At 38.8% G+C, this 20,927-nt stretch overlaps 6 protein-coding genes across 8 annotated transcripts; 3 read left to right on the forward strand and 3 right to left on the reverse strand.

The window, feature by feature from the left end:
* Positions 1 to 192: 192 nt before the first annotated feature.
* On the reverse strand, positions 193 to 11,423 carry LOC6568778 (centrosomin). Of its 3 annotated transcripts, XM_032741254.1 has the most exons (8): positions 11,237 to 11,423; positions 7,443 to 7,486; positions 6,370 to 6,765; positions 6,224 to 6,301; positions 5,286 to 5,489; positions 4,012 to 4,197; positions 1,639 to 3,694; positions 193 to 1,241 (listed from the first exon to the last, which is right to left on the reverse strand). In XM_032741254.1, exons 1-8 carry the CDS (start codon positions 11,301 to 11,303, stop codon positions 958 to 960), a joined length of 3,315 nt encoding a protein of 1,104 aa, XP_032597145.1. In that variant the 5' UTR covers positions 11,304 to 11,423; the 3' UTR covers positions 193 to 957. The 3 variants fall into 3 exon arrangements, with proteins under 3 accessions (XP_032597145.1, XP_032597147.1, XP_032597146.1); XM_032741256.2 differs by lacking the exons at positions 7,443 to 7,486; positions 11,237 to 11,423 and having other exon boundaries at positions 237 to 339; positions 1,147 to 1,244; positions 6,370 to 6,573; XM_032741255.2 differs by lacking the exons at positions 7,443 to 7,486; positions 11,237 to 11,423 and having other exon boundaries at positions 362 to 1,244; positions 6,370 to 6,573.
* LOC116805930 (lysozyme 1B) lies at positions 7,571 to 8,289 on the reverse strand. Its single transcript, XM_032741257.1, has one exon. It carries the CDS (start codon positions 8,220 to 8,222, stop codon positions 7,686 to 7,688), a length of 537 nt encoding a protein of 178 aa, XP_032597148.1. The 5' UTR covers positions 8,223 to 8,289; the 3' UTR covers positions 7,571 to 7,685.
* A 3,679-nt stretch (positions 11,424 to 15,102) lies between the features above and the next one.
* LOC6568777 (golgin subfamily A member 1) lies at positions 15,103 to 18,252 on the forward strand. Its single transcript, XM_001995319.3, has 6 exons — positions 15,103 to 15,486; positions 15,569 to 16,354; positions 16,640 to 16,738; positions 17,096 to 17,509; positions 17,575 to 17,817; positions 17,878 to 18,252. The coding sequence occupies exons 1-6, from the start codon at positions 15,295 to 15,297 to the stop codon at positions 17,998 to 18,000; spliced, it is 1,857 nt and encodes a 618-aa protein (XP_001995355.1). The 5' UTR covers positions 15,103 to 15,294; the 3' UTR covers positions 18,001 to 18,252.
* Positions 18,253 to 18,417: 165 nt separating this feature from the next.
* On the forward strand, positions 18,418 to 18,711 carry LOC116805888. The gene is made up of 2 exons (XM_032740991.2): positions 18,418 to 18,489; positions 18,558 to 18,711. The coding sequence occupies exons 1-2, from the start codon at positions 18,452 to 18,454 to the stop codon at positions 18,709 to 18,711; spliced, it is 192 nt and encodes a 63-aa protein (XP_032596882.1). The 5' UTR covers positions 18,418 to 18,451.
* A 50-nt stretch (positions 18,712 to 18,761) lies between these two features.
* Positions 18,762 to 19,238, forward strand: LOC6568776 (mitochondrial import inner membrane translocase subunit Tim10). The gene is made up of 2 exons (XM_001995318.3): positions 18,762 to 18,928; positions 18,983 to 19,238. Exons 1-2 carry the CDS (start codon positions 18,778 to 18,780, stop codon positions 19,108 to 19,110), a joined length of 279 nt encoding a protein of 92 aa, XP_001995354.1. The 5' UTR covers positions 18,762 to 18,777; the 3' UTR covers positions 19,111 to 19,238.
* Positions 19,239 to 19,556: 318 nt separating this feature from the next.
* On the reverse strand, positions 19,557 to 20,869 carry LOC6568775 (leucine-rich repeat-containing protein 1). The gene is made up of 3 exons (XM_001995317.2): positions 20,558 to 20,869; positions 19,901 to 20,485; positions 19,557 to 19,849 (listed from the first exon to the last, which is right to left on the reverse strand). Exons 1-3 carry the CDS (start codon positions 20,735 to 20,737, stop codon positions 19,592 to 19,594), a joined length of 1,023 nt encoding a protein of 340 aa, XP_001995353.1. The 5' UTR covers positions 20,738 to 20,869; the 3' UTR covers positions 19,557 to 19,591.
* Between the last annotated feature and the right edge of the window lie 58 nt (positions 20,870 to 20,927).

The following is a 20,927-nucleotide window of genomic DNA, read 5'->3' on the forward strand; positions in this document are numbered from 1 at the left end:
AGTTGTTGTTTAACTTAAATTTGAATTTATATGTTAACAGAACAGCTGTTTGTTTCTATTAATTCGCACTTTAACAGAGAAGTCCCACAAGTGTTCTAATGTTAAACCAGTCAGGGCTGCATTACACAACCAGCTGGCAGCGCCAGCAATTTTTCTTTACATTTTGAAACGATACCAAAATGAATAAACATGTTTTTTTTTTAAACAAACTAAGTGTATTTTATTTTCTAATAATGTTACAAAAACACTTACATCTATTTTCATTTCGAAATCAAATTTGTACACATTATACAAAAAGATAAATCATAATATAATTTCAATATCCGTTCCGATTGCAAACTGAAAGCAAAAATTTATGGCAAAAAAATCGAGGAAATTAAATAAAAAACGATTCATTTTATACATATAGATATTAATTCAAGCAACATAGAATGTGTTAATGATTTTGTTTTATTATTATTTTATATGGCAAAAATGGCACTCGGCGTCAGTTTCCAAAATATGGGTTATTTTCTATGGAGCGATTTATATTATAAATATATAGAATCTTGTCAGGAAATTGTTAATGCACTTATGAACTATGTATTTTCAAAGGGTCATTCAATATGAACGATGGTAATTAGTACTAGTTTAGTTTAGTTGTAGTTGGGTTGGTCATTTAAAACTTGCATTTGTTACACATTTATTTTTAGTTACATAGGATATTATTTGATTATATTTTATTTTATTTTATACACAGTCTCTTTCAGAAATGCAAGTGGTGCTTTCGTGCCTTATTTACATCAAGACATTTACAAAATTAAAAATATTAGAATTCAGAAATCATAAATCAAAATATTCAATGATTAGTAGTAGTGGTAAAAAACAATAAGTAGATTGTGACAATTGTAGAAATATACGACTCGATTTGTGGGCCCAAAATCCAAAGTGATGATAATGATGATGTTGATGAGGATGTTATAAGACGTTCTCCATATTCGAGCGAACATTTCGTAGTACATTGTGCGTTTTGAGTATTTGATTCTTTATATCTTTTTCAACTTGTGCTTTTGCTTTGTTAACCACACGCAACTTATCGTAGGTGTCTTCGAATGCGCGCTTTGTGCGTATTAATTTACGCCGTAAATCGGCATTTTCTTGCTCTACCTTGGCACAGTCGTGCATCGGTGTCTGTCCAGTAACAGCCGTACTCGTAGAAGCAACCATAGCCGTAGCAACATCCTCCGTATCTGGTGAAATATCTGCAAGGCATAAATATTTAGTATATTTAGTACATATCCCAAATATATTAATTCCTGATAATTGTAGTATATGATGACGTAGCTAAGTTAAATAAAACAAATTAAAGCCCGGATTCAATTCTGAAAAAAATTATCGATAAAAATAATGATGTAAACAGCTATTTTTAAACGAAGTTTTACATTAACGATAACTTTTTATCGAGCTGTAAGCTGGGCATTAACCGCTGCTGATCAGCGATGACGTCTGATATCCACATGGTTTGTTATGTACACTTTATGTTATTTTAGAGCTGTTATTACAGTGCTGTTAGCTAGATTGCACTCGTGTCCTGTTAGCAACATTACCCTAATGGCCTGTTACCACTATTACACTCGTGGAGTGCAACAAATAGCTCACCTTGCTCGCCTGCCTCTTCTCCAATCAGTTCCACAGTTTTGAGCAGTGGGCGCTGTGCCGTTGCCAGCTCTACGCTGAGCACGCGACCCACATCGCTCTCAATGCCTAGATCCGGCGATGGATTATTTAGGCGTTGACCCGTTGCCGCTGAGTTGCTGCTGCTGTGGCTGCTGCTGGTGATTCTCACAGTAGCTGGCACGACGACCTCCTCCGAAGTGTAGCCAGATTGGGAGACATCGCTGCTGTTGTTGATGGGTTTGATGAGTCGCTGCTGCTGCTGCTCCTGGAGCTGTGTCAGCGTTTGCTTCAGCTCCGTCAGTCGACTCTCCAGCTGTAGCTTGTCATTGTAGGCCTTGGTGCGTTCCATGATGGCCTTAGATGCTTGCAAAGTGCTTTCATCCAGCTGCTTTTTCAGTGCACGCGTCGCCAACTCATTCTCGACAAGGGTCTGCTTCAGATCCTTTTCGCTGTCCTCGTAGAACTCAATGGAACGCTGCAAGTCGAGCAGTTGCAATTTGAGCTCCTCATGCTCGGAGCTGGCAACCCAATCGCGTTCCAAGATCTCCTGCTGCTTCGCCAAACGTTCGGCTGCCTCCATTTTAAACTGTGAGAGTTCAACGCGTGCCGCCTCCAAACTGGTTGCATGCTGCTCCTCCATGTGGAGCAGTTTACGCTGTGCTTCCTGCAATTCCAACTCGGTGATTTGAGAATCCGCCTGGAGCGTATTGTATGTCAATTGCAACTGTTGCAGCTGCTGAGTCTGCAATTCGTTCAGGTTTTGTAGTTCAATCAATTCCTGATCCTCTTGCAGTCCAATTGCACGCAGATCCGACTGCAGTGCCTGGTTTTGCGATTGTAGCTGTTCCAGCTGTTGATTAAGCTCCAGGACACGCAGCTGCTCCTGCTTGAACCGACTATCCGCATCGACCAGCTGACATTGGGCTTCGAGGAGACGTGCCTCCATTTGATGCAGGCGAGAGCGCTCCTTGGATTGGCTACTACTTGGCAAAGTTGGCTGCTGCTGCTGCTGCAGCTGCTCCTCGCTATCGGATTCGCTAAGTTGCTGCTGCTGCAGCTGCTTCTGCTTCTGCTGTTTCTGCTGCTCCACCAAACTGTTCGAGGTGTCCTCGAGTCCAATGCGTGCCAAGGACACTTTACGATCAGGCTCCGACCAAGCCTCCGATTCACTTTGATTATCCAGCGCCAAAGGCAACGAACGACGCTCCTTGAACGACTTCGATTTGTCCTTCTCCTTCTCCCTCTCCTTGCCCAACGCTTGCATATCCTCAAGGGAATTGAACGTTTGATGCTCATCGGTATAGAGCAGAATTTCCGAGAGTTTGCTCAACTGTGCCAGACTCTGATCCGCCATAGAGACACCCGTCACAGACAACGTCATATTGAGGCTCTTGGACAAATCCAGGCTGCGATCCACGGCACGACGCATGGCATGACGACGATCTGCGGCCAGGACACCGAGTACATCCTTGTGCTTCAGCAGCGAATTGAGGAAGCCAGCCAATTCCTCCAGGCGATTGGTGAGCACAGCACAAACATCAGCGCATTCCAGTCGCCACTTGTTGGCCAACTCCACATCCGTCTGCATGGATTGCAACTGCTGGCGGAGTTGTGGCACCAGTTGACTGCTCTGCTCCAGCTGCTGCAGTCGCTGAAGCAACACATCTACTTTGCGTTGCAGCAATTTGTTGCGCTTCAGCGTCTTGCGGAACTCCGCCTCGGTATAAGTGATGGCATCATCTTGAGCAGTTGATTCCAGCGATTGCTGCTGACTGCTGCTGAGCAGTTTGGTTAAGCGTTCCACTTCGCGGTTCTTTTCCCATAGCTCCTTGTTGACGAGATTCTGCAAGTTGGCCGTCTTCTTTTTGATATCCGCCCGCAGCTGTTTGATTAGCTCATCCTGATCCTTCAGCTGTTGTTCGTAGCGCTGCTTCAGGCCACTGGAAATGTCCAAGCCAGCAGTGGATTCATTATCGCTCTGCGAATGCAGCTGCTGAGCGGTAGGCGAAATTGTCGTTGTTGATGTGGCCACATCATTCTAGAGAACAGTAAAGATATAGAATTTAATGATAAATGAAGCACAAATTATTAAGAAACTTATTATATAAAATTTATTGAATTAAGTTGGCCGATTAACTCAGACGAATCAATAGCATCTATGGTTCTACCATCCAAGAGAGAATACAGAAGATTTATTAATAAAAATCATAGAAATTATAGAAATAGTTTTTGCAAGGATTCAATTTTATTCAGGTGAACTTTGTAATTGGGAGACCATGACCAAGCCATTTTCAAATATAGAACGCACAAGTGAAATATAAAAAATTCTGTTATATATAGTATATAGTTATTTACCGATTGCTGCTGCTGCTGCGTCTGCTGCTGCTTTTTGTATCTGTTGATTTCCTCATCCTGGCTGCTCACTTTCAGCATCAGTTTCTGTATGGAGCGACAGGCCTTTTGGTAGACTCGCTCCAGCTCCGCCAGCTGCTCCTTAGACACCTGCAGCTCACATTCCTTGTCGGCCAGCTGAGTGCGCAGCTGAAAGTATATACCATGGAGAGAGAAATGGTTGTAGAAAAAGCTTAACTAAGATTCAAATCTTTCTTTGAACAATTCTCGACATGACTATATTATTTTCAGTGGTAATTTTTCTTCGAATATTTACTATTTTATGTTGACAAAAAACAATCGTAGATTTAAGGAACCATTTTTTCTTTTGTTTCGTTTTTTACATTTTATTTGAAAGTACATGTAAATATGAAATAACGAAAAAATTTTGAGAGCAGAAACCTGCACCATTTGCACTACGCTGCATACGGAGACAGATGAACATAGAAAAAGAGCACAGTTGGGTCTGTCGTCTCTCAGTCTCTGAAACACAAAACGTGCATTGCATTAGCCTTTTAATCTGAATTCTTTTCCCCCAGTTAGTTGGCTGTGATGGAGCCGGCGCACCAGCGACACAATAATCCACTCAGTCCATGGAATGATAATTGAGAATAGTGACAAAATGCCGTACTTGGCGCACTAACCGATAAGACGGGCATTGTCAATGCTCTTAAATGCTGCGGGTTCATCACTTAAGCAAAACAATATGCCCAAAAAATGATGCTGCGTTCACCTCGGGCATGGAGAAGTATAACATTTTGCGATCCTGGCGCGGATAATCCTGAGTGCCTAACACATCACTGATCAATGAGAATGTGGAACGTGGCATGGGTTGCATAGCTGCAGAAATGCGTTCGCGATATTGCAACTTGTTGATCAGTTCCTGAAAGAATTGTTTCTCACGTCGCATTTTGTCCACATCACAGCTCTGTTTGCGTATAATGCCCTCGTGTTCGATCAGCAGTCGCCAATAAGCACAATCCTTTTTATAATTCATATCCTCGAGTAGCTTTATCGATTTGCGCTGTTCATCAAACACTTTTGCGGCATCCTCAATGCATTTGTTGCGACCCAACATTTCACGTTTAATGCTGTTCAATTCACTGAGAAGACTGCGATTCTCAGCCAAACAGGCGCACAATTCGAGCCTCGTTTGCTAAATGCTTAGGTTCAGTTGGCTAACACACACACACACAACACTCACGCAAAACAACTATCTCACTACAACTACAACTTACATTTGCCAACTCATCGGTTTGTGTTTGCCGCTCGAGTTGTTCAACCAGTTCGGCATTTTTAATTGCCAGCTCCGCAATCTTTGCCTCGCACGCCACCAACGATTCCTGGCGATCCTCCAAATCGGCTGTAATAACGCCACGCTGACGCTTCAGCTCCGCTTCCTTCGAGTCAGCCTCCAACAAAGCGTTCTTCAGCCGTTGCACCTGTAAATGTGATTATTGGTTGTGTTAAGTTTCTATTTTTATATAATTATATAGTTTGTATAGTATACATCATTTAAATCACATTACCTATTTTATAAAAAAGATTGAACAATAAGTTTATATTTTAAACGGTTGCGTCTTATTTATTTGAACGGCGCTTCAAAAGTGGCGAAATCTTTTATCGATGCTTTTATCGCTCGATCGATTAATTAATATCGATTAACACAGTTGGCTAACATAATGCGCTATATATGGGCACAACATGCAAATACAACATTGAGTGACATTAACACTATGACAGTTATATTTAAATGAGCTATGATTATGAGTAAAGACTAATAATGCTATAAGCCGTGTTAAAATATATTTCAGTGAAAGCCAAAGAAGCTAATTAAATAATTTGCCTGCCTCTACGACCTTTATAAGTGCACCTGATTCCTGGCGATTACAATAATTTCTCTCCTACAATTTACTTATTGGGCTTTCTTGTAGTTTTATGGTGGTTTGCTGATAACCGCCGTCAAAATATATCAAAGAGTCGAACAGCTGTTCACAAATTCCACACAGCTTAAGTTAGCAGAATGGATTTCAGTTTTAACGTCTCAAAACCAAACATTAAATAGTGAAAAATTTCGAGAGATGTTTTACACACTTTTAAGACCAGTATTGCTAGAGATTTCCATTTTTAAAGTCTATGTATAAATATATATATACAACTTTTAAAGATTACTCACGTCTGCTTCCAGGCTCTTGAATTTTTCAGCGTTCATAGCATCCATGGAGGCTCTCGGTTCCCGCTGCTTGGCGGCCTCCTGTGAGAAGATATCAAACATCATATATATCATGTATTTAACAGATATTTGTATTTTTGTAGGTATACCTCCAGCTGGTGTATATATTGCTGCATTTGCTCAATCATCGCATGGCTCTCCAGCTCCGAGTTGCGTTGCATAGTCTCGTGCTGTGATATCGCACGGGCTGCATCCTTCAAGAGATTTGTTTTCTCCTCGATTTCCTTGCGCATCACTTCAATTTCAATTTTGGAATCAATCAACTGTTTGGTTGGGGATTCACCCGTACTGTTAACAGCACCTCCACGTGTACCACCACCGTGACCGCCCTCGTCCATGAAATAGATGCGCAGCTTCAAATTGAAGTTCTCCTTCCGCAGCGTCGACATCTGCTCCTCCAGCTCCCGCACGGAGCGTCCCTGCATCGGTGAATGAATCCCACCCGGCGCACGTGCCGCATCAAAACGCCGCATCAAAACTGGAATCTGTATAGGAATAGAGCGACAAATATAAAATTGTAAGTTACATTTATATATATATATATATATATATATATATATATATATATATATATATATATATAATATATATAATATATGTAAAAGCAAACATAAACTTGCCACAATCAACAAACTCACGCAGGCCATTTGTTGCGGACATTCTTCGCGAGAATGCTTCAAAATCAAAAAATCAATATGTAAATGAAATAGAAATATGGAATATGGAGAAGCCGAGTCCACCAATTTGCATATAGAGAATGTGTGTTTTCCGTAATGTAGATCTAATCAAATATATAATGTCGTATGTGTTGATGACATAATACACACCGACAAGCAGCTCAAACAGTTGACAAATCAATTTTATATTCTAATTTGAATTTGCCAATAGTTTGAAAATATTCTTCTTTAAAAGATTAATAGATTAAAAGATTATAGGTACATTTTTAATTTTTCAGAGATAATTCTAATTTGTGAATAGAATAGAATGATTGTAATAAAATCTAGCAAAAATTCAAAGATTTCTTTACACAATTTTATTAATAATTTTTTTAATTTTGCAGCTAAAGTTTCTCATTTTCGGCGGTAAAACCAATAAATTCTAGCTAAAAATCAAAGATTTCCTTATATATATTTATGGCATGGTTATTTTATTTGTTACTCACATGAATTTTCCATGGTTCCATCGTGAAGACCGCCCGGACTGGTGCTGCAAATAGAAACAAGCCATAAAACCACATTAGAAACACATAAAATAAATACAAATACAAATTCCAAATTCCAAATTCCAAGAAACACACAGAAATAGTAATTATTATTAGGTGATTTAATATCTTTGTTGAACTGTAAAATACAATCAATGTTTATGCTTGGGGCAGTGATGTTAGACATTATTATTATAATAAAGTTCAGTTCATTTCCGTTACGATAGTCGTCGCCTCCAACTCAAAATTGGGGCCAATTGTGGTCTCCTCCGCCTCTGCCTCCGCCTCTAGAGAATTAAATCCAAAGCACTCCTCGGCATTGTCAAGTTTTGTTCCATTGCAGAACTCCTCGTAGACAGACCAAGCACCCCAACCCTGTTGTTTTCTGATAAGACGAGCACAGAGCACAGCACTCGTAATATCATTAGTTAGTAAAGCGGAACAATTGACATTGCAACCGTTGAAGGCATAATAAGGCGTCTCCTCGGGTGGGTCGCACCAAAACCGATCACTGATCTGAAAGATGCCATAATCCCGAGAGCCATCCACATTGCCATTGCCAATGACATGGGTATTGAACCGACTCTCAAAGTCCGCGATGCACAACCAATGTCCGAGTTCCGCTTTGGGCACATCCAAGATATACAGCTGACCAGCCAGCTCGCAACGATCCAAACGGATCGGGCTTACTATAACCAGCAGGCCCAGACACAACCATATGCCCAGGCGGAGATTATCCATTTCAGCTGCAGCTCTTGACAAGCTTCAACAACAACAACGCTTTAACTGACAAAACACAGTCAAAACGTAGATCCAGCTAATCAACAGTTGCCCATCAGAGATGGACAGCAAAACAAATACGATAAATTCTTATAATAAACACCAGATATATATACGAGTTAAGTTTGAAAGCTTTTCGCATTTATTACTCTTTAATCACGCATTTTTATAACTAGCTTAATTCGAGCTGCTTTCTTTGTTTATTTTTTTTTACATTTTAATATATTTTCTTGTTTCAGTCACGCTGACATCTCTAGGCTGGGGTCACTTTAAACAGGTTTCAATTTTTTCTTTTGTTTGTTCGTAGTTGATTCAGGCAAATAGTATAATTAAGCGGTAGTTTATGACAAAGGCGCCTGTGTGCTTATAAACAAGTATATATGATCTTACAAGTCTAACGCCTAATCAAATAATAATAAGCATAATAATACCAAGCATGGGGGATCTCATCATATTCAGAATAACCTTTTTTAATCTTAAAAACGTGTAAATAAATAATAATCCAACATATTATATTTAATAACTTTTAATTTAAACAACAAGGAAGTAATTATATAAAGCCGAATAAAATATAATCTTGTAGTTTGGAGAAAACCGGCTCACTTTAAAGTAAAAGAAAATGTTGAGTACAAGATGAAGAGAGAGAGAGAGAGAGAGAGAAAGTGGAATAGGTGATGCACTATGAGTAGCATATGAGAGAGATAGAGGGTATGAGTAGGAGTTGTAGTATAAGTATACGTAAAAGTAACAGAGACAAAGAGAGAGAGAGAGAGAGAGAGAGAGAGAGAGAGAGAGAGAGAGAGAGAGAGAGAGAGAGAGAGAGAGAGAGAGAGAGAGAGAGAGAGTGAGAGTGAGAGTGAGAGTGAGAGTGAGAGTGAGAGTGAGAGTGAGAGAGGGAGAGAGAGAGAGAGAGAGAGAGAGGGAGAGAGAGAGAGAGAGGGAGAGTGACAGAGAGGGAGAGAGACAGAGAGAGAGGGACGGAGAGAGAGAGATTGACAGAGAGAGAGATAGAGGGAGTTTGTCAGAGAGCGAGAGAGGGAGAGTGACAGGGAGAGAGGGAGAGTGACGGAGAGAGAGAGGGAGAGTGACAGAGAGAGAGAGAGAGAGGGAGATTGACAGAGAGAGAGAGGGAGATTGACAGAGAGAGAGAGGGAGAGTGACAGAGAGAGAGAGAGAGGGAGATTGACAGAGAGAGAGAGGGAGATTGACAGAGAGCGAGAGAAGGAGATTGAAAGAGAGCGAGAGAAGGAGATTGAAAGAGAGCGAGAGAAGGAGATTGAAAGAGAGCGAGAGAAGGAGATTGAAAGAGAGCGAGAGAAGGAGATTGAAAGAGAGAGAGAGAGGGAGATTGACAGAGAGAGAGAGGGAGATTGACAGAGAGAGGGAGAGTGACAGAGAGAGGGAGAATGACAGAGTGCGTGACAGAGAGAGAGAGAGAGAAAGAGTAAGAATTGGCAATGGAGAGTGAGAGAGACGGAGAAAGTACAAATTAGAAAAGAAAGTATGAGAGTAATATAGAGAGTATGAGTAAGACCGATAATATGAGTAGGAGATGGATAGGGAGTACGTGTATGGATATAGACAGAAAGTGAGATATTAAAGAGACAGAGATAGTAAATTTTCAGCAGACTCTCTTAATATCATTAAACAAAATAAAAATCTGAAGACCTTACTTGAATTCTTGAGAATCGCATAGAAAGGCTCACATGCAAAAAATGAATTTTCACATTATTAAATATATTCATATTTACATTATTATACAATAAATGTTCGCAGATGCCTTCTGTGCATTTTAATGGTTACTTTTGCATACTGGTGGACATCTGCTGGGCACATTCATTCATTCATTCATTGCCTTATTCAAACATATTAAAGTCTGTGAGTAGCTTGCCAAAATGGGGTCTCGTTTACTAAGTAAAGCAAACTCATCACCAAATTAATTTAAATAAAGGCAATGTGTTTGTCTATGTATTGGTATTTGTATACGCCTACACAAATACCTAAGTGCTTATATAGAAAGAGTCGAAATTTTTGGGTCTCGAGTTAAGTGAAGCGTTACAATTCTTTTGTCGTATAGATATAGAGGCACACCCTGCTTCTTTCTTTCATTCAACACAACGTGACTTCTGATGTCATTACAGTTTAATATAAATTTCATTAATTTGATATATAAAGCAAGAGTGCTTTCCTTGACTTGAAATGCTTACAAGGTCTCTCTAGTAAAACTGGAGCAGTAATCTAATCATTAAGTAAATACCTAACTTCGACACAAAGTGTTGATTCAAATAGCCATATTTGCAAGCAGAAACACGATTTTCACAATTCGATTGCGAAATGTAGAGCAAAGTTTCAAAGAGGTAACGAATAACAAATTTAACAACAAAATTTTGATTTATTTAGTGTGAATTTCAGTGCATTTGAAGCATGTCGATTTATAAAGCAAGCAAGAATGCCGTAGTCGATTGAACTCGACTACGATATACCCTACAACCAGCTATTATATATATTCTGGTCTTATAGCCAAATTTCAGTTTAAAAGTGTCGCATACCCAAATGTAGGTGTGCAGAAGTGCCCTCATTTCTTGGCCGATCTTGATTTAATTTAATTATAACATGTAACAATTGCAAGATGCCTCTCAAATTGATGCTTTTATTGCTATTGGAAATCGATATGTACGACATATTCGCGAAGCGGAGACAGTTGTGAAATACACTTGATATGCTCGAGAAGATATATGAACAATTTGAGACTGTTAGGTTACTGAAATCGGCTTGTTTATGCAGGCTGACATACATACATGGCTATATCGTGTCGACAATATTTCTATTGCTGCTACGGAGTAGTAAATAACAAACACTCTAAATATCTTTTTTGTTTTTGTTTTGTGTTTTTTTTCCTACTATATCAGAATTTTTTTGGATTTTTGAAATTTATATATTTTTATTCTTTGCTCTTGATCGCTCAAGGTACTTACCAAATTGTGGATGGGGAACCCGTACAAACGGAGAATCGTTTGAATTGCGCTCTTGGCGGCGTTTCATTTGTGTTCATAAGCGAATTGGTGCGAAATAAGTGCGCCATTATATATATATATTTTACTTAGTTTATGATATTTTTTGACACAATAATGTCGTGTGTTCTTCACAAGTACAGTGCATTTAATAAACTGCTGAATTAAATATGAATTTCTTTAATTTTTAAATCGATTCGAATGCGTCATCTTCTTGTTGTTTGTTCTTTGATTAAGTTCTTGTCTTTTTTGTTGTTGTTGGTTTTGGCTGTTGCGGCATAGCAGTCTATAAATGCAACTTCAGTGCAGGTATAATTACTTTGGGGTTACACCACACACACACACACACAAACATACTATATATATATCTAGTACATATACAGCTGCGATAAAAATAATAGCACCACTTTAACAAGAAATGTTTCCTTATAAATATGTAAGTTTAAGGAACTTATAAGTGGAAGAATACTTTAAAAAAAAGTTAGAAAAAATTAAATTAATGAAGAAAATGAACGAAAAAAACCAAAATCAAACTGCATTTATGAATATGCATTTATAATTATGAACATTAGAAATAAATAAACGATTTCTATAAACTAAAGTGCGTAAGTGGTGCTATTATTTTCAGCGCTATTTGGCGATTTTCCCTTCAGATGAAAAAGAAAATAAATATATATTGAAAGTAATTCTAATTTAATTTATATTGGGTACACTTAGCAATATATTAAAAATCAACTTTTGAAAGAATTACAAAAACTAATCGTTTGTCATATTGTAGTTGTGCTATTAATTTGACCGCAACTGTATATAGTACATATAATGAGTCATTGGCGCGTCGATTTTGCTGGCAGCCAAGGCGGATGTTTTTTGGGCGGCAAATGTCCCCGAAATCATTGCACATCACTCAGCAGAAGGAGCTCTGCACACACGCACACACGCACACACACTTACATACATATCTAAATCTATGTCTATATATGTATGTATCTATGTTTTGGCTGCAGTTTAGTTTTTCTGCTAAATCTTCTGCTGGGCTTTTTTTCTTCACCGGCCACAGTTCGCCTTCCCCCCATGTCTGCCCTCCCCTTACATAAATGGGACTTTTTTTTATGCACGTTCGCATCTCGAAATTATTTTTGGAATTGAGCAAAAACCCAAATACGATAAAGTACGACAAAATGCAACTGTGAAATGAAAACAGTTTTTGTTTTTATTGTTTGCATTTGTTTTGACTTCTTTGCATAGCTATGGTTACAGCGCGATTTCCCCTGGCAATTAAATAGTTGCCCCACAAGCAAAACAATAATTGAAAATGTGTTCAACATTTGCAGAATTAAAGTTAACATTTTTTGCAGACAACAACAGGTGTTGCCAGCCCCTGTGACCCAAATAAGTATGCACATAAATGTCTGCTAAACAGTGTCAAATGGTGTGCAAAAAGGAAATTAAAGAAAAATTCAATAATAATAATAGAATTATAGCTGGCATTAATATTAAAAGAAACATCTGCGACAGTGTTAATTAGTGCGCAAAAAGGAATTTATGCCCAATTACAATAATTAGAATTAGTGGAAATTTTAAAGGAAACATCTGCCACAGTGTTAGCGAAAAGTGTGAAAAGTAAATTAAAAATTCCAATGGTAAAATAATTAGTACTATTTTTAATGAAAAGCGTAAAATAGTGTTCAAAAAGCAAATTAAAAACTGCCCATAATAATACCTGGCAGACAACCTAGCGGGGATAAAATTATATATAATTATTATTAGTATTAGTTTTAAAGAAAGCATTTGCGATCTAATCGATTACATTTATATGAGGCTTGCAGCTGCTGCACATGCCACATGCCACATGTGCCACTTCTGCCACTACCTGCACTACCTAAATTATTGCAACCGTCAGTTGTAAATTGTATGTGTCTAAAACAATATAAGGTCATTAGAAATAATTAACAAGTATTTCTAAAACAAATACAAAAAACAGCCCCAATAATCGAATGTAAACAAGATACTTGATTCCAAAGCTTGACCATAAATGAATGCAATTTTTGCGATCCAAACTGAACTCATTGGCAGCTTACAATGCACTGAAAAAAAACCTGGTTTATACAAACAGAGCAAGGGACAACATACGGGATAAAAGCAGCGGCAAAAAAAAAAAACAAACTGTACTCTAGTCGGAAATATGGTGGTGCAAAAGGGAACAAAGGGCACATTTAAGGGTATTTTAAATAACAAAGGCAAACAGCTTTTTTTTTATTTATCCCTTATATATATACATATATATTTACGCGATTAAAGTGGTTTATCTTTGCAATGCGCATTATCATTATATATATGCATAAAGATATTGTGCTATATATTTTTCCACAAACTAAATTTAGACGCAGCCGCAGCAAAAACAACAGTGAAATTAACAACAAGACGAGACGTACACACACACACACACACACATACATACATATGCACTATGTATATGTACATATATATGGCTGTGTAATTTATATAAGAATATTGGCAGTCTTCAACACTGATAGATGATTTTATCTACACACACACATAATCACAAATTGAATTCTCACTTTAGCTGATGCATATTTGCTGCACACACAAACACATAAGTAATTGTATATGTATACGTATATATGTATTTAGACTGATAGGCGTTAAGCGAATCACAATCACAACAAACGAACAAAAATACACAATGCCAAATACTATAATAATTGATTGTAGTTCTTCGGCGAAATAAACGAGAATAGTCTAATTGAACCGAAAGTCAGAATAGTACTGAAAATGCGCAGCGCGAGATAATCAAAGAGAGAGAAAAGCCCAGCAGCAGCACGCCGGCAGAGGCAGCATCATTCATCCCATCCATAAGGAAATGCGCTCAGCAGAGAGAGTATGCGTTCGCATACAAATGCACGGCAGATGTTACGCTCATGTTCTTATCGCTACTCTTTTCGTCACCCCACCACATGGCTCGCTGCTGTTCGGTTCTGCTCTCACACATTAAATGGGGTGGGTTATGTACACAAACAAATACACACATACATCATATGTGTAACTTTAGCAGAGCATGCCTAACTTTAACAGAGGATGTCTAAGTTTAACAGAGGGTGGGCAACCTGCACCGCTGCTGCTGTTGTTGATCTTTTTTGATGCAGTTCTGTCAACTTTTATGATGTGATTTGGTTGGATGAGATATGGCATAGGTATATATATAAATATAATATACATAAATAACTGTGAAGCAATGCTTCTTTTAGTTGTTGGATCGAAGCCAAAGTGTGCGCATTGCACTTGCACACAAAATGCATTGCCAAAAGCAAAACTTCAAAGGCAATACACACAATTTAACATGCATAATAAGAACACAAATTGTTAGGGGTACTCACACGTCGATGTCTATGCGTTTGGATAGTGCCTCGGCCAAGTTTTTCAATACTCTGGGATCGACTTCAACTTGGCCATTCTCTGCAAGAAAGCTCGTCACACTTTCAATCAGTGAGATCTCCTTTAAGGACGAAGTGCACATGCCATCGCTATTGTCGCAATAGTCACGCGGCGTCTGTTTGGATTGATCCGGGTCCATTTCAGACAACAAATAGTCTACACAGCTGTTTTACACTTAACAAATTCGTCCGAATTATTAGACAATTAGAAAAATTTAGCGCGCTCTCGTCAGATGTTTTTGGCGTCTATTTTTGGATTGGTTATATCGATAAATCGCAATCGTTGCGACATTGATGGCAGCTTTGTGTTGCCAGAAATCAAAAATTAACAAGGTGGCAATCTCTAACTGCACGTAGTGAAGAAGAAGCAACATACATAGACTGCAAATTTAAATAGATTTACATTTCATTGATAAGCCATAAGTATTTGGACAGCAATTAATTAGAGCAATGATATAGAAAAGAAACGACAGAAAAAAGCAGGTGTGCCGCATCGCGATAATCTAAATACATACACATTCCAGCTCAGTTGAGCTCAAGCAACAGAGACGGGCACACAGCCACAAAAAAATGTTCGCAACGCTAAAAAACAAAATCAAGGAGGAAACTGGCGAAGATGTGTCAACGTCAGCACCGCAGGCCCATCAACGGCACAACAACAACAATAACAATATCAATAATTATCGCATACGCAGTCGTCGTGTAAGCATCAATTCCAATCTAGCTGAAGAGGTGGGCGCGGGCGGAGGCATTTACAATGAGGTAAAACTCCCAATGTAAACATCAAGTTTTAACAATACTCATTAAACAGCTGTTTATTTTGTTTTGCTGTTGTTATTTGTAGAGCGACCAAGTGTGCCAGATGCGAAGTCAGTGCAATGAGCTCGCCGCCAGAGTGACCAGCCTTAACCAAAGTCTGCATCAATTGCAAGAGGAAAAACTCCGTGTGGATAAGACAAATGAGATTCTCTTGGAAAGCGTACGCGTTGCACAGACCCAAAAGGATATCTATTGCGAGGAGCAGGAGAAGATACAAAATTTGCAACGAATCGAAATTGATAAACTGAAAAATTTGATAGGTTTCCGCGAACAGGAAGCCGTCGATCATATGAATTCCATACGCCAACTGCAGCAACAGATTGAGAACTTTAGCCAGGAATTGGAACGTTTGCGTCAAATCGAACCGATTGCTGAGGATTTGCGCGATGAACTCGAACAGCTGCGGCATGCTACACAGCACGAGAAGAGCCAGTTGACGACAACACTAGCCGCTGTTCAGGAGGACAATCGTAATCTGCAAATGCGTATGCGAATTGTGGAAGAGGCACGTCTGGAAACGTTGCCCACATTGAGGCCGGAGCAGCAGGTCCAAGCTCTGGTGCATGAGCACAAGTTGCTCGAACAGCATTTGGAGGAGGCGCATCTGCAACTCGCCGACATCAAGAGCTCGTGGAGTGGCCAAAATTATGCACTAGAAAAGCAAGTTAATCGTTTGTCCCAACAAGTTGCCGAGGAAACAACCGAGAAGCGAAAGGCTCTGAAGGCACGCGATGATGCCATCGAGTGTCGCAAACAGGTCGCTTTTGACTTGGAGAAGGCCAACTGTGAGATCAAGCAAAGAGATGATAAGGTATATATATAAATATTGTAGTTACAAATTTTAAGTCACAAAAACGTTATAAAGTAAGGTCCAGTATTATCGATATACTTATCACTCGATCAGCAGTGCTGCTCAGCATCAATTAATAGTGTTGCTTAACATAATTAGTTATATGGTCACACATGCCATATTGAGTGTTTGGTATTATGACGGTTATATTTAAATAAGTTAATTATTAATATCGAAGAATTAAACTGTATTTTACTTGAGCTGTGCTTAATTAATAATATATATATTCGTTTTTTTCGAATGCAGATTAAACTATTGGCCGACGAAATCGATGAACTTAACTTGGCGCTGAAAGAGTGCCGTGAGGAGAACGAACAGCAAATTCTCTTTGAGCGCAACAAATCTGTGAGTATCTCTTCTGATGTTGGCGGTTTAAATGGTGACATTTAAAATACACATATACCAACCCACACACACCTACGCACGCACACATATGAATGATTAACAAAAATAGCTAACCAATTGTTTAACTAACAAAAATATGTGCATTTAATTAACTACTTCATGGAATGCTATTTTTACTATATAGTTTATTACATTTACTATTTGTTTATTTTTATATTCCTTTCGTTTAACAATTTGTATTATAATCCATAGTTGTATTCTATTCGGTTTCTATTAAATTGCTTTTACTTAAAAAGAAAAAAAAACTTTTTGCAACTTACTTAAAAGAACTTAAAAGAAAATAAACTTAAAACTTAGGCTACGCTGACCGCCGAAACGAAAGATCTCAAATTAAGACTGGCGACGGCCGACGAAAGATTCAGTGAATATGTGAAAAATGCCGAGCAAATTGCACAAAAATTGCGTACGCAAATCACCGAGAAACAGGAACAATTAGGAGACACTCAATTGAAGCTGGAAGTGGAGCGGGAGGAGAAGCTAACGGCGCTTTTGCGCAATGCGGAAATCTCGCAAAGCGAGGAGCTGCTCAAGCAGCAGCTGCGCCTCGAGCAAACCGAATCGAATGAGCTCCACGACAAAAACAAGCAGCTGGAACAGGATATGCTGGAGGTACGCCAATCTGTGCAACTGCTCAACGATGCCGCCAAGCAGAATGCCAAAGATCAGGTAACATTAGAGTCGACGCAACGCGAAATTGTCGAAAAGAATAAGGTGAGAGCAACACGTTAATCAAATGTAAATATATTATTTATTTATTTACTTAATATATTCGACAGACAATAAAGACGCTTAATCAACGCTTGGGTGATCTGAAAAAGACGCTGCAAAAGGAATTTCGAAGTTCGCAAACAGCAACAATTGATGTTGTGGATACGGATCAAGTATTACCCGCCTTTAGAATTTCAAATGCTCCGCTCGAAAACTTTCAATCGGACAACAAACCCAATTGCATTATAATGGACGAAGTGAATTTTAAATATTTAAAACATGTCATTGTTAAGTTCCTCACAAGCAGAGAGGTCTGATTGGTATAAGCAATTTAAAATCGAAATCTATTCTAATTAATATTTTTTTGCTAGGTCGAAGCTAGACATCTTGTGAGAGCCGTTTCCACTTTACTGCAACTAAGCCAGGAGGAGGAGAAATTGCTCCACGATACTTTAAACTGGAAAATGAGTTGGTTTGGCGTAAAACCGAGTTAAATTCGAGTTAATACAAGTTCATTTAGTACATAAATCCATATGTACATATTACATTCCATTTCTAAATGTACAATTTAGTTTGTCATTTGTACTATGTACATACATACATTGTGTTTTTGTTTTGTTTTTTAAATTGTTAGGCGATTAGACGTATTTTGATACTGTGTTAATTATTGTGTTAATTTAATTAACTTTCTGTTTATTAGTTTTATAATATATACAATATTTTGTTAAATATACATATATACACATTAGTACGGTTTGTGATGCACTGTCAATAAAGCTTATTCTTGATGCAATTTACACAAACCATTTACAAAAATAAAACATTTTAACGAAATCCGAATTTTAGTGTAAAATGTTAGACTGTCGATAGGTTAATCGATAGCTTTTTGGGATATTTCAGGCATTTTTGTGTGGCAACGCTCCAGTCACACTGTGTGCATTAAGAATGCCGCTTGGAAACGCTGGACGAATTGCTGCTTGTTGGTTAGTACAATAAGTGCTGCTTAACTTAACATAAATAAAATAAAATTGTGTGTGTGTGTTCAAAATAGGGCTGTTCTAACCGTTAGCGGTGTTTACGCATTTGTCTTGTCAAAGAGGTCAGTGGAGGGACGCAGATCCGAAACGTTACGTGTGCGAGACCGCATGAAAAAAGCAAATAAAGGCGAATACGATCACACTATTTCCGACAGGCGTTTCGATTAGCAAAGGCAAACAAAAAACAACAACCTTTATCAACACAACATATAAAAATATAAATACAAAACAAGCATGGCGATGCCACAAATAAGTTTGGCCGATCAGGCAAAATTGCAGCTGATGCAAGAAATGGAAATTGAAATGATGTCCGATTTATATAATCGCATGACAAACGCCTGTCACAAAAAGTGTATTCCACCACGCTATGGTGAATCCGAATTGGGTGAGTTTCAATAAAACAAATTTTATTTCATTTAATTTTCATTTGTCATCGCAGGCAAGGGCGAAATGGTTTGCATCGATAGATGTGTGGCCAAATATTTGGATATACACGAGAAGATTGGCAAGAAGCTGACGGCGATGTCGATGCAAGATGAGGAGCTCATCAAGAAAATGTCCGGTTAAATTTGGAAATTGAACGACTTTGGTCACATTGACTCACAATTCCTTGTACAATTTGCTTAAGCTACAAGCCCCAGGCGCATTTCAATTGTTACGTTATTTTACACACAAGAATAAACAATACGCTACAGTTTCGTTATTGTTTGCATTGAGTTGTGGAATTTCAGTCGGCAATTACTATTTACATTACATTATTATAAACACAAGAATAAAGATTACGCCACGATATTTGGTATCTCAGGCAGGATAACGCCCGAAACCTCAATGTTATTCTACAACGTGCCCAGGCACATTACCATTAAATCCTCAATGATATTCTCCAATGTGCCCAGGCACATTACACTCAAATCCCTAATGATATTCTCCAATGTGCCCAGGCATTACACTCAAATCCTCAATGGTATTTTCCAATTTGCAGTTGAGCCGCAACGCTATCTAACACATCCGAAAAATTACTCTACAGATTTAATAATGTTTATATGTCTCAGAAAGTTGTAATGAAACGCGACATTTCCGGCAGCATAACGCTTAAATCCTCAATGGTATTCTCCAATGTGCTCTCATCTGAACTATCCAGCTGGCTGGTGCGCGCACTATTTGCCCAATCCGATGAGGATTCCGGCTCCAGATTCGCATTTGCTTCCGGTTCCAGTTCCGCATGCTCCTGTTGTAGCCTTTGCATCATTGGCCGCGAATCACTGGGCTCCTCCAGCAGCCGCTCCACATAAATGTGGGATTGAGTCTATAAATGGGAATTGGAATTGCTGTTGCCCAAATGCAGATTTGGACTCACCTGTGCCAGTTGCTGCAGCTCCGGCTGAATGCTTATGGGATTCTGGGTTAAGTTCAACATGCGCAGAAAGTGTAGCATCTCCAGTTCCGCTTCAGACGGCATTTGATCAATTCGATTAACGTTGAGAAATACAAATTTCAGATTTGGCATTGACATGAGCATTGCAGGCAAACGACGCAGCTGATTACCCTTCAGATTGAGATGGATTAAATGCTGTAGGCATCCAAATGTTTGAGGCACTTCCCCAAGCCGATTATTCTCCGCCGTTAGCCAACGCAACTCGGCCAGTTGGCCGATTGAATCTGGCAAGGATTGCAAACGATTTCCACGCACACCCAACGTTTGCAACCGTTCACAGTTCCCAATTTCCGGGGGCAATCGCCGGAGACCTGTATTATTGCACCAAAACGTCTCCAGGGCGGTCAAATGTCCAAGTTCCGCGGGCAGACAATGAATCTCATTGCAACTCACGTTGAGGAACTTCAAACGGACCAATTCACAGATGCAGGCGGGGAATTCATCGAGATGATTGTAATCCAGTGCCAAGACTTGCAAACGAGTCAAATTACCCAAACTGCCGGGCACCTGGCGTATTAATTACTTAATTTAATTAAGCCATTTTAATTACTTATATATTACTCTTTCTCTCTCGCCTACCTTTGTTAATTTATTTTGGTTCAAAAAGAGTTTCATCAACGACTCGCAATGCTCGATGATGGCTGGCAGCTCGATCATTTGGTAATGGGACAAGTTCAGGGAGAATGCCTTCTTGCAGATCACATCCTCACAGTTCGCCAATATGTAATTGGTGCGAAAGAAATGACAAACTGTCTCCATCGTATGACGGGTTCAAAACATAAAATAAAAATAAAAATCTAATTTTTACAAGTTTCAATTTAAATTTCCAAATATTGAACACATTTTCTGAGACACAACCGCAAAATGACATTACAAATTATTTCATACAGTGTATATAGAAGCTATACTGTATAAATCATCTGGTATTCGTATAGCTGAGCAACCAAAA

This window comes from Drosophila grimshawi, unplaced genomic scaffold, assembly GCF_018153295.1.
Source record: "Drosophila grimshawi isolate 15287-2541.00 unplaced genomic scaffold, ASM1815329v1 contig_1367, whole genome shotgun sequence".
Lineage (NCBI taxonomy): Eukaryota > Metazoa > Arthropoda > Insecta > Diptera > Drosophilidae > Drosophila > Drosophila grimshawi.

Bases quoted from the DNA above. Each gene is read 5' to 3' on its own strand.
- LOC6568775 (XM_001995317.2), bottom strand. From the start codon at position 20,737: ATGGAGACAGTTTGTCATTTCTTTCGCACCAATTACATATTGGCGAAC. The intron at 20,486-20,557 runs GTAGGCGAGAGA...TTAATACGCCAG, and splicing joins ACCAAAATAAATTAACAAAG to GTGCCCGGCAGTTTGGGTAA. The intron at 19,850-19,900 runs GTGAGTCCAAAT...TCCCATTTATAG, and splicing joins AGCTGCAGCAACTGGCACAG to ACTCAATCCCACATTTATGT.
- LOC6568778 (XM_032741254.1), bottom strand. From the start codon at position 11,303: ATGAAACGCCGCCAAGAGCGCAATTCAAACGATTCTCCGTTTGTACGG. The intron at 6,766-7,442 runs GTGAGTAACAAA...ATTCCTATACAG, and splicing joins TGGAACCATGGAAAATTCAT to ATTCCAGTTTTGATGCGGCG. The intron at 4,198-5,285 runs GTAAGTTGTAGT...ATATACTTTCAG, and splicing joins AAACCGATGAGTTGGCAAAT to CTGCGCACTCAGCTGGCCGA.
- LOC6568776 (XM_001995318.3), top strand. From the start codon at position 18,778: ATGGCGATGCCACAAATAAGTTTGGCCGATCAGGCAAAATTGCAGCTG. The intron at 18,929-18,982 runs GTGAGTTTCAAT...TTGTCATCGCAG, and splicing joins CTATGGTGAATCCGAATTGG to GCAAGGGCGAAATGGTTTGC.
- LOC116805888 (XM_032740991.2), top strand. From the start codon at position 18,452: ATGCCGCTTGGAAACGCTGGACGAATTGCTGCTTGTTG. The intron at 18,490-18,557 runs GTTAGTACAATA...TGTTCAAAATAG, and splicing joins GGACGAATTGCTGCTTGTTG to GGCTGTTCTAACCGTTAGCG.
- LOC6568777 (XM_001995319.3), top strand. From the start codon at position 15,295: ATGTTCGCAACGCTAAAAAACAAAATCAAGGAGGAAACTGGCGAAGAT. The intron at 16,355-16,639 runs GTATATATATAA...TTTCGAATGCAG, and splicing joins TCAAGCAAAGAGATGATAAG to ATTAAACTATTGGCCGACGA. The intron at 16,739-17,095 runs GTGAGTATCTCT...CTTAAAACTTAG, and splicing joins TCTTTGAGCGCAACAAATCT to GCTACGCTGACCGCCGAAAC.
- LOC116805930 (XM_032741257.1), bottom strand. From the start codon at position 8,222: ATGGATAATCTCCGCCTGGGCATATGGTTGTGTCTGGGCCTGCTGGTT.